The following is a 15,581-nucleotide window of genomic DNA, read 5'->3' on the forward strand; positions in this document are numbered from 1 at the left end:
GGCCCACGTGCACACAAACGGGCACGTATTCACTTCTAGGTGAGTTGAAAATATTTCAACTTGAAGAAAACATAACATTAGTTCAGTTATCGCTTATTAAATGCTAAATAAAAGAAAATCATTTTGATTTATATAGGAAGAGCTAAAAAAAACAAAAAAGAAGCTCTAACTGCTGCGTCACTGCCACTTTCAGCTAATTTGGGCCTCTGAGAAAGACAAAAGACGAGAGGACAGTTTATGACCACAGCTTATTCTGGACTTTATGTATTCTATTTGTGATAAATGTATGAGAACTCGTCACAAGGATCCTGTTTTGTGAGTGAGACAGAGAGACATCTCCCTGGATTCAGCAATATATCCTGATAGCTGCATTTAGCTTTCAGGCCGACACTTACTCACACACTCAGACACACACACACACACATTTACTCACACACAAAAATCTCACTTGAGCGCTCATCTAAACACACTTCCATAAAAATAACACATCTGTTAGTGGAAGAACAGAGGCCTTGAAGCGTGATGCCACAATGTGTCTGCCAGAGGAGCATCTGATTCTCCCCGTGTTGTGTTTTTCACTGAAGCCATCTCTACCTTGGCGGGCTAATTCAATTCATTACAGCTAATTGCGTCAGTGTACAACACTGGAAGTTTCCAGCGTGTGGAGCAATGCGTCTCCTCACACAGTCGAGCCATCTGTTTGGTTCTCTGGAAGCCCCTCTATCTTCAGGAGACGGCCGAAATATGGCAGGTAGCCGGATGCTTTATTTTATGTGCTTGTGCTAAACAACCAGACACACAACCTGCATAGACACTCTGATGGCACTATAAACCCAGGAGGCAACGTGTGGATCTTTTTCTTTCATTCCCAACGACCGAAATAAAAGGAAACGGTCTAGTTGCTTGCGAGTCTGCTTACGGACGTGCTTTTGTTCTGCTGCGGAGCATTGGAGCGTGAAGATAAGACTTCGGGAAGGTGAAAGCTCAGCACATGACCGCCACGGATTGCGAGTGTGGTCATCTCACACAGACAAGGGCACGGCCATCTTCTGCAGAAAGATTCATAGAGGTCTTCTGATGGGCACCCTCACCATGGATTCACTTAAGCAATCGATAGAGTTATGAATATCTCTTGGCGTTGGACAACAGTAATACAATTATTCCACTTTTCTCCGGCCCGGAGAGCAGACTGTGGGCACCACAGGGCCTCGTATAGATCGCTCTCTGTTTTCAATACAAGGTCACACTCAAGGCGGTCTGTCAAAGGCGCACACACACACACACACACACACACAACCACACAATTACAAGAACACATTGTGCCCACACATTAACAGACAGACACACATCCACAGTAGGGAGTGGCATCCCTCTGAGGCCAGTAACTCTGTGCACACATGAGCAGAAGCTTTCAAAGAAACAGCCTTTCCACCGAGGGACGAGTGCCTTTCTGCTACTAGGGAACACACCTAAGATCCCATGGCAAGGCCTGAAGTAGGAAGTGTGTCTCGAGTAAACAGTACTGGGTGTGAGGTTGTGGGCAGTGCGTTTTATCTGTGTGTGGTGTGTGTGTGTGTGCCAAAGCTTCTCTGGTGACACAGGGATTCCTCGAGACACCTCGTCCTCTGGCCGCCTTGCGGTCCACTGCAGAGAGGGCGCAACACCACGTCAAACACTTTCCACAGCGCTGTACAATCAGAAATTAAGCTCACACTGTGGGGGGTCGAATAATAAATTGAAAACTATACTCTAATCCAGTGAAAAAATATTCTACATTTTGCACATATCCAAAGAGAAACGTCTCCATCGCTGAAATGAGTAAAAAGAAGGAAAAAAAAGGTGTTGAATGTAAAACACCCTCCATTTCCTATAGCGTGTAGTTAATTATTAGCCCTCAGTTTCACATGATGGGTGACTAACCTGAATTTGTTCTAACAGATGGAGCCGCATGACCGAGCGTATCGCCAAGCTGCGGTGTTGTTTACGCCGCCGCGTGTACTGCTCAGCATCTGCTAGGAAGCGACTGAGTGGAGCTCCGAGGGGATTCACAGATTTAAGACAAAGTCAAAGCAAACGGGCCTCGTCCATCGAAAAGACGACGTGGAACCGTGGGAGGTTATTCAATGATAATGGTCATTACCGAGGTAAAACAAAGCCGTCGGCGGTGGGAAAGTCGTCGTGGTTCACACAGCCATCATTAGGGATTACGTGTCTCACGGTAGCTGCGGTGGGACTTTGATTCTAATCTCGTCTACCGGGGCGTTTGGAGCCGCCTGAGACAGTTTGCGTGGATCTTCAATCGTGAAAAATGTCTTAAGACAACGCTGGAAGAACAGGATCTCTTGTTTGAAGGGTAAACATCCCATTTGTAAAACCTGTTAACATTGTGTAGATAGAAAGTTAGACAGAGCAACATTCCACACAAACAATGGAGCATCCTTGAGTATATCTGTGTTGCTCCATGTCCTGTTCAACTCGCTTCTCCACACGTGTGCTTTTAGCCCATGAACTTTTTAGTCTGATCGTTCCCCTGAGCTTTGTATTTAAAACACTTTATCCGGATTTCTCATACGTAGGATAAAATCCAGCAGTCAATTAGCGCGTATGTATTCAGCTCTACATGTGTATGAGCTGCCGAGTTTGCTTCTAAATATCTGTATTTGCATTTCCATGTATTCATGTTGGGTTTTAGCCTAAAACCTTCCTCTAAAACCTTAATACTGTTGGATAGCAGACACACACACGGCATGAATTGAGCGAGGAGAGCTACTGTACGGCCTCCTTACAGATGTGACTGAGAAAATACTTCTTGAGTTGTCACTCCGAGCCAATCACAAGTGCTTCGCCCCGAGCCCGCTCTGCCATTTATAGGTCTCCAAAGTGGGCCAAATGAGAGGGAGCTGCAGCGACAATGACACGTGAAGATTTGTGGAGACTGGAGCGCGGAGGAAGAAAAAAAGGACAACAGAGAAAAAGAAGGAACAAATAGCTGACAAGGAATAAGAAAAAGAAGAAGAAAAGAGGAGGGAAAAAACGCATAGTTACATGAGACTGCTTTGACCATGTGGACACCATGTGGACGCTACAGAGGAAGCTCCAGATCCCACGACAAAGCAGCACATGAGGAATCACTTCATATTCTCTTCCTCTACATTTACAGGCAGCTCTCACTCAGTGCTGTTCTGTTAACAGAGAAATCAAGTCGGTGTCAAGTGAACCAAGATTTCATGCCGAGTTTGTTTTGGGGCATTTTACACAGCCGTGTCAGACTTTTTTCTGCCCAGTGCTAGAGTTTTTGCTGTTTCTTTTGTGTTAATCGCATGAACGCTTATGTTTTAGTCAAAGTGCCCATTTGGCTTTTAGCCATCTCAGACATATCAGCAAAGCACAAGCGTTACACGCCTTCCTTACAGCCACGTTATCTTGCAGTCAGGGTTGTTTGCACAGGGTTTCTGTTGAGGACTTACAGATTGCAGAACTCAGAGAGAGAAAGAGACTATCCAGAGTGGTTGTTATTCATCCGTGTCTCAGCCTCTGCATCATTTGAAAGTTATGTTCATTTTCTTCAAAGTGAAAATATGTGCTCCTAGTGCCCTGCCGGTGGCACAGGTTGCGCTGGAAAAGCTGGAAAGTGGGATTTCTCGTCTCCATTTTGAGTCCGGCTGAGAGCTGCCGGCTTGTTGCCCGTCAGAAGAAAGAGACGGCTAACAATGGATCGAAGCAGAAAAAAAACGGAATGGGGAAATGCAGCTGTGCAGAAGAGGCTGTTTAAATTCTGAATGAGTGTGAAAAGACGCATCATCTTCATCATCAGATTTTTGCCCACGGGTGATTTTCAGTCGCATTTCTGTGATTAGGATCACGCTCAGATTGATCTCAAACTCACCTGTTATAATGAAACACATCCGACGTAACAACAGATTCAAACCCTACAGTGCCAACTGCTGACATGCCCGATATCTTTGCAGACAAGTGGAGCCTCTCCATGAACTTGAAGACCAGTTGTCAAAACCAAATTGGGCTTAAAATCAGCCTTTGTATTGTACAGTGTGCTCCAGGCTGAAAAAGCACTGAGTGAAAGGGGCAGAGCGAGAGATAAAGAGAGAGAGTGTACTGGTCAAGGGGATAGAGAAAGGGATATCAAGTGACATAAAAGAGATATCACAGAAGGAGGGATGTTACCGAAGGGCATTCAGTGAAGAGATGGAGGAAAGAGGCAGATCACGGCATGAAATATGATCTTCCCCAGGAGCCTCCGGTCATCCAGTCCCTCTGCAACCGGCGGCTCAACAAACAACACACACACACAAAAAAACGGAGCCGGAGTCGGAGAAAACGTGATGGGGCTCAAACTTGTGCTCACGTCTGGTGACGTTATTTTTTGTTTGTCAAGTTTCTTGACATTTAACAAATGTCTGTTTCATAAAAAAATCGATCGGACCAGAGCACAGTCAGTTTCTTTCTCTTCCACTTCTGATGCCCACTCCCTCCATCTGTTCACCCATCCTCCAAACAGCATCTACAGTATCCACTCTGTATCCATACGCATCCATTGCTGCCTTCAAATGTCTATGTGAAGAGTCCCCTTCAATGACCAACTGATGTCCTTTTCACCACTTTGTAAGAGGACATCTTTGGAACAACAAGTACTGATGGGACATTATGTAGAAATGACTCAGGCATACGAGTTGTCATGATTCCTATTACGACACCGAAATGCAAAAAAAAATCATAAGAAAATGATTGACTTAAAAAATGGAGCAGTGGTGTTTTCATGACTTTAACCAATTTGGTGCCATATAACACACGACTTATTTCCCTGGTTCTGGTCTAGTCCACGCATATTCCCAGAAACCAGACAAAGTGACATCGCAATCGCCGTCACTGACCCCTTGCCTCCATTCTCACAAACACATCTGTGTTTCTCGTGCAGGACAATGCATCCCGGGTGCATCTTGCGCACTTCTAACCCGACAAAATGTGTTGAAATGTGAATACGCCAGTGTGGTTCTCAACTCCAGACACAAGTGGCCAGCTGCGACGCTGATCATGAGCCAGTGGCTTTGCTCATTTAGTTGATAATGTGTTATTTTTTATAGGACAGCGACCTCCTTCTGCAGTCTCTCTCGCTCTCTCTTTTGCAACTTCTCTCCCTCTGTGTCTCTCTCCAACTCACTCACACTCAAAGGTTCGACCCCGAAAACCACACAAGCGCATGCACACACACACACACACACACACACGTACACACACGACCGCCGCCTCTAATAGCCTGGCAGCCTGAAACAAGCGCCATTTATCGAGCAAACCCATCCAGCTGCCCAGTGCAAACACAGTTCAATAACAAAAAGCCTGAGGGCAAGAGAGAGAGAGCGAGAGAGAGAGAGAGAGAGAGAGAGAGAGAGAGAGAGAGAGAGAGAGAGAGAGAGAGAGAGAGAGAGAGAGAGAGAGAGAGAGAGAGAACCCAAAGGAGGCAAGAGGCCCAAATTCGTTATCATTTCTAAATGATTGAAAGTATGATGAAAGTAACTGAGTCTGAATAGAACTTTTTCTTCTTCGGATTTGAGTTATTTTTTAAATTTCAGTTGCTTACAAACGTTGAAAGAGAAGTGGATGCGTTTCAAAATGATTTGGGTTTGAAAAGTTGATTCCATACTGGATCTAGATTCAATTAAATGCGACTGAACCCAGACAGGTCTGCACAGACATGAATACAGTTTGTCTGCATCCACGCTACTGAGTGAGAGACACAGCAAGAGGCTCTGAGAGAGAGAGAGAGAGAGAGAGAGAGAGTATGTGCGTGCATACGTCCTGTCTGGCAGAGAGGAAGAGGACAAGGTGTCTCATCTTGTAGCTCTTCATCATAAGGAAACTACAAAACGTTAATACGGTCTGAGGTGCTTCCTCCCTCGTCTCCGGCATTTCATCTTTGCTATGAAAACGACTTTAGGGGTTTTTCTGTCTCTGGCGGAGTGCAAGGACAACTCCACTTCTGGCAAAGGAGAAAGATAAGTAGGCCCCACTCTCAATAGTACAAGACCCCGAGAATCTAATGAGGCAATGTTTTGACCATCAAGGGCTTCGTCAGAATCCTGTCCGGCATTTGTGCCCAGCTGGAGTCGGATGAGAACATTACCCACTTTCTCTGCTTCTCCTCCAGAAGAGAGGATTCATTGATAAAAGTGATAGAAATTTGAACATTCACTCCACAATATGCCGAACAGTGCATGACAAAAGTAATTATCAGACTGTTATTTGATATTTTCTGTATCAAATAACCATGTCTCTGTGCGGACAGGTGCGCCTTCTTATTCTTTGCATCCACGGCACTCTCGATATTAAGGACGGTAACCGCTCCATCCCACGCATAGCTTAACCCTCTGTGAGCCACACTCCTTAACACCGACAGTAAACCGAGGCTAACGCCATTAAAGTCAAATGGACCCCTTTTCCGAAGAATCAGAAGCGCTTAACTGCCCGTCAACACAAACACACACTTAAGATACACAGATTGAACATACCGGGGCCAGGTAGACACAAATGTAGACGCAAAGAAGTAGCTGGAGGGAAAAGAGAGAAAACTAAAAGGCTCCATAAGCATCAGCCGTGCAGGCCCAGGGGAATAGACTCGGCGGTCTGCACTGTTCTGTAACAAGGAGGCCGGCTGCTGACATTTGGCATTGATTGTGTTGTTTTATAGGCATTCGTCAGTTAAACCCCTATTGGACAATTACAGAGAGAGCCTGCTTGCTCCTGCAGGGGGGGGGTCGTGACTTTGATCTCTGCCTGCCTCCCTTCCTCCCCCCTTGTTCGGTGGAAAACCCGCGGAAAAACAAAGACGGAAAGGTGATGCACCTCTAATTGGCTCCAAGCAAAAGGAAAGTAGAAGCAGCTGGTTGAATGGAGGGAAAGAAGGGGAAACAGGAGAAGGTAGGTTGAGAAAATAAGAGAGAGATACATGTACATTTTCTAAAAGCCATGAATATCGACAAGCTGTCGTGCCGGGGTAAACCACCAAGCACACATCATCATAATTTAATAAGAAAACATCACCATGGTACGCATTTGTTTTGGGTGTACATGCCAGCACTGGTTTGTGAGTGATGATAATCCCAACCCTAATATATAGGACATCATGCATTAGTGTTGCGATGAGTGCAGCGTGGTGTGAGCTGTGTCGTATGAGGGACAAATGGTTAATCTGATTGTTAGCCAGTTTCTAATTCCCAGACTGAAGAGTGGAGATTAGGGTTTACATGACTGCATGACTAGACAGGTTTCTGTTGCCCTCGAACCCAGAGAAGTGTACCACTTGGCTTTCAATTGCACATGTGTGCAATGTGTAAACCTTGCATTATTTTCCACACACATGCCTCTTTAAGAACCCTTTGATGCATTTCCACAGGATGTGTCTTCATAATTCCTCACCCACCCCAAAGGCTCAGATCACGTCTGAATATGCATCCGTCAAAAGACTTTTAAGTCTTGTTTAAGAGCACTCCAGCGATTTAGCATCGCGCTACGACGAAGTTGGGGGACTCATAAGAAACAGCAAGAGAAGCAGATATAATCTGACCTTTAGTTGCTTACGTATGGGTCAAGAGCCTGAAAATGCTGGGTCCTACTCTTCCCATAATGCAATGAATGATGGTTAACGTCAATGTCTACTAAAGGCATGCCCAGTTTGAAGAACAAGATATAGATTCTCATGAGTGCTTGAGTCTCAAAAATGGACGTTGACGTGCAAAATAGGTGGAATGCTCCTTTGATGTCTATACTATGTAATCTAACACTCGGGCACTGACACAACTGGACAAATTATCTCTAAAGACCATTTGGGTCATTCTGATATTAATCTTCATGGACGCCACATTGCATTGTGGTCTCAACCAGAGACCATTTTCCATTACACCCCCCCCTCCAATCTTAACCCTGTCATTTTGAGAGACGGCTGTGATTAACAGTCCACGCAGCTAAACTAGAATATACGTAAAAAAAAAAAAACAGGGAGAAAAAAAGACACCAGTAAGCACTCGCATTACAATGCCTGTGGTGAGTGGTTAGCGGCGGACGCTAACTAGCGCAGTTTCCCCGCACTGTGGCCGATCTCAGTGACTGCAACGACGTGGGCCATGTTACTGAGATCCAAGATGGCCGATCCTCAAAAGAAGGGGCAAGCAGCTACACATTGGGAGAAAAGAGTCACCGGGATTTATGGAAGGGATTTTCCAATTTTCTTCTTTTTTTTTTTTTTACAAGAGCTGTTGGTCACTAGAGGAAAGATTGTGGCTGGAAAGGAAGCATAAAAGCACACACACACACACAAAAGGAGAAGAAATATACAGAAGCAGAGAAGAGCGATTCTTTTTTTGGAGGGCTGCGAGTTTGTGTTCATGTGTGTTTGTACTTGCGTGTCCAGTCATTATCATTCAATCAGCTAGCCTACAACCAAAGTTTGGCTTGAGTGTCCAAACCCCACATCCCTAAAACAGTTTTGCAGCAGCTGGAGCCAAAAAAAATGAAACAAAGGGGCTGCTTTGTGCCGGCATACTCTGTCCGAGCAGGTTGCAACAGTGCACTGAAAGGCTGAGGGGAGCACCCATATGGCAAGAAAGGCAGTCCGCTTCACCCCTCCCTCCACCTCCACCTCTTCTACTTCTTTTCTTCCTAACATTCGGAGCCTGACAGTGGGCCCGCATGCTCCTGTGTGCTGGCTGAGGTAACCGAGGCCTTTACTGCCAAGCTCTCTCTCTCTCTCTCCAGCACAGACTGAATAAGCCTTTTTAAACGCTACAGCTCCCTCAGTGTGAAAAGGGGGTCACTGTGCCACGCCAGACTACTGTAAAGCATGCAAGTATGGCAGAAGGTAACCGCAACAAAATCTCTCTGGGGGTCTCGTCGTGACCCGTGTCTACACATCATTTCTTTTCATTATCCGATCTTTGTCTTGTTGTTGAGACCAATCGCACGCACTCAAGCTACACGCTGGACTCTGATGTCCATGGAAATGTATGTTACACATTTAGATGTTAAGCAACTAAAATCTTTAGAAAAAGAAAAAAACTGAAACACACACACAGCGACACAACGACGTCATTAGATTTGATCTGCCAGTGTCCCTCAGGGACACTCAGCCCTTTTTCTTTGTCCTTTTCAGCACCACATTGCATTTTGTATAAAGCCATTGTATAAAAAGCTCCCAACAGTCCCTTTCTAAATGTAGTTTTTTTATTGATATTATTTGGAGGAATCAGTTTCAGACTTAGTGGGGGATATCAGTTTATGCTGACATCGCTTAGCCTTTGAAGTATTTGAGCTGGTATGAGCAACATGTTGTGTTACTTTTGTGAAATGTAAAACAAGTGAAGTAAGAAATAATCCTGACACCACAGAGGTTGAAGAGAGAGCTGGAGGCCGTGCCTGTCTTAAAATATATCCCCTGACAGGACCCAGCTGAGAGAGGTGGAGGTTGTGGACAATACAGCCATTGAAGCCTTTTCAGGTCTGTCCTGCTCTGGCATCCCAGCCCTCACAGACACAAACCCACAGGTATTCCCTGGTTAAGAAGACTATTTCCCTTCAAATGAATCAATGGAAACAGCCTCTGGAGGAAAAATGGCATTTTGGTCACCACCCCATTCCATTACTGTGGGAAATGAAGGCTCCTTTTCTTCACTGAACTGACCTCACGACAACTTTCATCTGGTAATACATGTGGGGTTTTGATCTTTATCCACCTCGCATTTAACTTCAGTCCTGTGTGTGTGAGAAACGTTTTGGATTGCGCCGTTGGTTTTTCATTAACATGTTCTTCATTAAATGGATGCTTTCTTGCTTTTTGCAGAAGGTTTGCTTGCATGAAGAGGTGAAGTGTGGAGTCATGGCGATGTGAAAGGGACTCGTCAGTCGTCTGCCTTGGCACGAATGCTTGACGTAACAGTGCCGCGCTCGTGTTTGTTCTGCTCATTTCAAAAAAAGGGAAACGTTGGCAGTTGTGCCTCAGAACATGTTTTTCTATTTATTCACAAGCCCAGCTTTAACTTGCCAAGCGTCTCTGCTTTCCCACTGAATGACACTCGGGGGGGAATTTCTCTATTTTAATCTTTCACTCATTTCTGTCAAAGCCACAAAGACCTGCTCGTCTCTGCTCAGCATGGAAACTTTTCATCCTGAAGTGCTGCACCCCTGCCCCCAACAATAAATAAACTAAACACACCGTGAGGCAATTACTTCTGTTGTTAGCATGCAGCGAGAGAAGAGAAGTAATCGCTGTATCAGAACAGCTCTGGCACATGGTGCGCCTCCTCCACAGAGAGACAGCGGCATCTCCAGACTCGAGTCAACCTCTGGCAGGAAACATCCTTTCCCTTCAACCCGGTCTGAAAAACACACCTATTGCTGAAGGGAAAGTGGCCTTGAGGTATACGAGTAAACATCGAGCGCGTTTGTCTTTGTGTGCGAGCCCGAGTGTGTGTGTTTCTGTTACGCAACGGGAGAGTTCTTCCCATCTGTGCCTCTCTGCAGCCCCCGCATCCCTGACCAATGAAGCGAGAAACGACAGCGCTGCCTTGCACTCTGCCTCCCTCAAGTCTTCCTCACAACACCGTCCCACTCTTCATTATTATCATCATCAGCCGCCCACTAAAAACACTCTTGATCCCTTACTGTCTTGCCTCGGTTCTGGTTAGCTGAAACCACAGGCCGCCAGGGCAATATTCATCGTTATCGTCACCTTCGCTGTCAACATCACGCTCGCCTGCCCTCCGCTTAAACCCCACCTAGAAAACAAAACCACTCTGCGGGGTGTCTAAACAACATTTTTCACTCCTTATGCTCAAAAATCCAGATTATCTCACTAAATGACATGCCCACCCCCCTCCCAATCCTCTATCTCCGTCCCTGCTCTTCCGGCTTGCCAAACTCCCCACAGGGCCCACTGTTGTGGAAAAGATGTTAAAACAAAGAGAGCAGACAGTGCGGCGATAATCCTAAACATAGCAGCTGGGGAATTAGCCATCCATTTGTCGGAGACTCACTATCTCCCACCCGCGCACAATGTGAATGGCTGTTAGAGCTACGAGTGTTAGCATTGCACTTAAATGTTAATGCTGTTGGCCTATTGTTTGTCATCGGGGAGGGAATGGTAATGAAAAGGAAAGATGTCTTTCACTTTCACTGCAATTATGTCTCAGGTGGTTTATCTTGGCAAGGATGCGATGCTGTAGTTTGATGATCGCATCATGTCTGGGAAAAACATTTTAGTGGATTCCACCAGGACCAGTGTGTCAGCGGTTCTATTCAAATAAATGAATTATAGATGCAAAGAGACCCGTTCTCTCTTCAGGATATTTAGGCAATGAGTGGCATCGGGTTTCATAGAGATGACAGCGACATCTTTAGAACTGCATCTAATAGAGAGACAGCAACATAATGGTATTGAGCCTTTCTATAACTTTAATCAGCTATAAATCAGGTACAGTTGACATATCAGGCCCTCTGTGTTCTCAGACCCTCATTCTCTTTATTTCACTACCTATCTGACAACCTCTTCCCCTCTGAACTGCAGCGGGCGTGCGATGCCTGCCTGTCTGGTCCAGTCCGTGACAAAACAGTGGGCGCTAAAACACAGGCAACAAGCAAAATGCACTGCAGCTAACCGCACCTCAGTAAACACCACTCAATGACTAAAAATCATGTCAAATATTTGAACTACCCGAGTAGTGTTTGGTTTGCAGTGGAAACTCTACTGTGGAATTACAGTAAACTGAGTCCTGCTAATGTGCGTCTCTGAGCGAGCGACACAGTCCACTATTGTGGGGGCCAAACTGCCAAGTGAGCTCCAGGCTGCTCATTTATCTGCTCGCTGCTTTTTTTTTTTCTTTTATTACAGGTGCCATGGCTTATTGGCTGCAACTAAGCGTTTAGGGATAAGGCATATGATTGTTTGGAAAGTGGATATCTTTGGTCCTGCTCTGTGATAAAAGCAAGTGAAGAGTTTCAGCTTGGAGGTCGAGGGGATTGTCTTTTACTCTGTTACGTTTCAGGCAGAAAGAGTCAGTCAGTCAGTCAGACAGACAGGCAGGCAGGCAGACACCTGTGAATGAAATTTCATTCTCAGAGCCGCAGGAGACGTCTGAGAAAGGCTAGACCTGCAGTTTCAACCCAGACTGACCGCATTTATTGTTCACCCACCCGACTGACATTCCAGGAATAAGCAGAGGTGGATCTTTCATCCGTCTCCCACGCGAGGCCATCCAAAGAGCACACAATCACGCACACACTATCAATCACGTCATCGTTTGGCTGCTTTGTGGTCTGAACAGGAAAGCCGTATTACATGAGGAAGAGGCTAAAAATGCAAAAGAATAGATGCCAAAACATGACTGAATTACACTCATTCACTCAGGCTTTCATTCATTTGTCATTCCTCCGCACACAACCAGACACATTCAGTTTCTCTCTGGGGTCCAGTCCGCCTGCTCTCCATCACAACAAAGATTAGAGACAGCAGCCACCACTCACCTAGATGGTCTCCATGGAAACTGTTGTCATGGGATGTTCTTCCATGGGGCACGAGGTCATGATGCGCACCAGGTGGCCAGATTTGACCGGTCTTGCGAACGCTCACAATAGTGGCTTCAGACATGACCACGTGGCCCCCCTGCTGCCGCTGGTGACGCTTCTGGGACTGCGGCGTCGGAGGGCTGCTGCTGTCAAACGAGTGCTGGGAGTTCTGGGAGTTCTGGGAGGGCGAGCGGCTCTTCTCCCTGAAGGGCCGGCGGAAGGCCGTGGTGGGACTGGGTGAGACGTGGCTGGATTGCCCCGAGGAGAAGTCCTCCTCGCTGGACGTCAGGTTCTCGTTGGAGCTGCAGTCCGGTGTGTAGCCACCGCCTCCACCGACATCCTCGAAGCTCCCTGGGGAGTAGGAGCGTCGAGGCCAGGTCAGGAGGTGGTCATCACCTCCCCCGACGTCTCTCATTGTGACTCCCGTTCCACTCCCACCGCCGCCTCTCCCGTCTCCACCGCCACCTTCACCCATCATCACCCCACCAACGTAGACACTGGAGTAGGCCTGGAACTCAGAGGGCTGCCACGGAGGGGGTGGAGGTTTGCCACCATTGGCCCTTCCTGCATGTCGCTGGTTGGGTTCCCCGTCTTCATATTCCGCATCATAGCCGCAGGTGCTCTCGGTGGACCGGCCTCGGTACACTGGCCTGGCGCGGAGCTCCCCCGCCACCGTTGCCAGATTACCCGGGAGGGAGTGAAGAGATCTCTTTCGCTCCATCTGCATGGCCTGGCTGCCCAGGGTGCTGATTTTGTCAGAAACGTCCCGGTCGTTGACCCTGATCAGACCCCTCTCGTGGTGGAATTCCATGTTCGAGTAGAACGGCGGCGGCGGCAGAGGCTGCTGCTGCTTCTCCTGGCCCTTTGCGACATCCCCCGCAGAGTGAGAGTTGGCCCGTTTGATCCTCTCAAAGTTGGACCGAAGGGCGGCCACGCCAAGTCCCATTCCCAGCTTGTCCTTGGGGTCAGAGGGCAGGTCCTTGTCTGGGGGCGGAAGATTAAGTCTGCGGGGGGAGACCGAGATGCCGCCCCTCTGCTTGGACGGCGAGAGGCCATCGAGGTTGTCGCAAGACGTCGACTCAGCCTGCTGGGGTACCTCGAAGGCCGACTCCAGCCCGTCTCCGTGGGAGGCCGACTTCCTGGCTGGCGGAGGCCTGGGTTTGGACCTTCCAGTTCCATCTCCAAGAGGCTGATAGCGGCTCCTCTCCATACTGCCACCACCATACCCTCCACCAACCACTGCTATTCCGACTCCACCAGTCTCCTGCATGTGCGGCTGCTGGGACTGGCACTCTGCGCCCTGTATGGCAGCGGGGTCCATCCCCTCGTTCAGCGGCGTCTTCCTGAAGCCCCACCGCTGCTTGTCGTAGCTCTTCCTCTCCTTGGCCAGGAGAGTCTGCAGGTAGATCATGCGGAAGCGCTCCTTGTTCACCTCCTGCTCCAGCCGCCTGATGGAAGCTTTGCACTTCTCCAGCTCCTGCTCAATGCCCCCAACGGATCGCAGCTCCATCTTGGGGGGATCGGACTCCGGGAATTGAGCTTTCCACGCCTCGGTAAATCCCACAGGCTCCACCATATTGTGCCTAATTTCTTTCTGCGAATGACCCTGGCTCACACACGCTGGGTGAATGAAGCCAAGGGCGCACCGTTTGTCCTTTTATAGTCCAGTTCGCCACAGAGTCCTTATCGACAACAATGGCCACCTGCAGTCAGAAAGCAGGGACAGTGTTTTAAAACCAGGCCTTCAAGTAACCCGTTCAGAAACACACAGGGCAATTGCTGACACTTGTCGTGGGCTGCGCAGATGCGACAATACATCCCATTCTGAACAAGAGAGACCGGCTGGTCGGGCAGAGGGAGAGCTGGGAACGTGTGAGGCAGGAAAGGGAACACAAAGCGGCAATCTCATGCAGCTCGTCTTTCTCATGCATTATTCCAAAAAAGGGACACTTTCAAAAGAGGATTTCTTGTTTTCATTTTTTTTTTCCTCAAAAAGCTCAGCCTTGACACAATGACAGCATCTATCCTCGCGGGGTGACACGGGGAGGGGGGCGGGGAGGTCTAGCTCCCAGGGAGAGAAGAAAAAAAAAATTAAGAAAGTGTTTTATTCCTGCTAGATTTACTCACTGTCTGTGTCTACCATTCCGTGTTTGTCCGTGATAGCAGATCCGTTCACTCTTCTCCATTCATATGGCAGTAATCCCAGGTGCTGCTGCTGCTGCTCCAGACCGAGCGCCTTTGTATCAGCAGCGCTCAAGGAGAAAGGATAAAAAGCGCAAAACACAAGCGACGACAACATCGGAGTTTCTCAGAGAACGCGATCAAGCGGTGTGGTCCGGCTGAAGTGAATCAAATGTTTCGTTATCCCATTTTTTCCCCCGTCCCTGCTCTCCGCCGTACCTATGTGGTATTGTTGCGTGGATGTGTTCTTTTCCAGGTTTATCCCGTTTCTTCGGCCGTGATGGTGCCGCTGTGTGCGCTCCCATCTCAGGCCAGCAGCACTGGAGGGCTGCAGGAATGGGAGGGACCAGAGGGAGAGCTGCCGTTAAAGAGACAGCGCAGGGCCGCCGCTCCGCTGGCGCACGGACAAGTCTGATATGAAACGTTAACGGTTTGCACTTGTCATTTCTTATGCATTGAGGAAGGGAAAAAAACCGTCTGCATGAGCAACCGTAGATATCGTTTGTTTTGTTGCTCTTTTTCTTTATTCTACTGCATGTTTGCGTGCTCGCGCAGCTACTTGAAGCCCTGCACATCTCAAGTATTGACGTATCCTCCACAATATTTATGTTTTGAGGAACGAGAAAGCTCACATATCTCCCAATATTGCTGTTCTACAGCTGTTATTGATATGTTCCGGGTAGAAGCCTCATCCTCCTCCTGGATTCCTTTAAACGCGCGTGGCCGTACCTGCCATGCAGGTGTTGCAGAACAGAGTGCTGTTGGTATCTTTAACCCAACGCTGCCACCCAGCGGCGAAACACCACGTGTCTGGACATATTTTTAAACTATTTGTT

General features: G+C 47.7%; 1 protein-coding gene across 1 annotated transcript in view; it reads right to left on the reverse strand.

The window, feature by feature from the left end:
• Positions 1–15,054, reverse strand: part of bcr (BCR activator of RhoGEF and GTPase) — a 69,183-nt gene extending 54,129 nt beyond the window's left edge. The window contains exons 1-2 of the mRNA XM_068573909.1: positions 14,692–15,054; positions 12,523–14,267 (exon numbers count right to left, since the gene is read on the reverse strand). Coding sequence (XP_068430010.1) covers positions 12,523–14,140 — 1,618 coding nt within the window. The 5' untranslated portion in view covers positions 14,141–14,267; positions 14,692–15,054. The remainder of the gene's footprint in view (positions 1–12,522; positions 14,268–14,691) is intronic.
• Between the last annotated feature and the right edge of the window lie 527 nt (positions 15,055–15,581).

The sequence above is a fragment of the Clinocottus analis genome, unplaced genomic scaffold (genome assembly GCF_023055335.1).
Source record: "Clinocottus analis isolate CAN_PGR_092001 unplaced genomic scaffold, fCliAna1.0.p SCAF_13, whole genome shotgun sequence".
Classification (NCBI taxonomy): Eukaryota; Metazoa; Chordata; class Actinopteri; order Perciformes; family Cottidae; genus Clinocottus; species Clinocottus analis.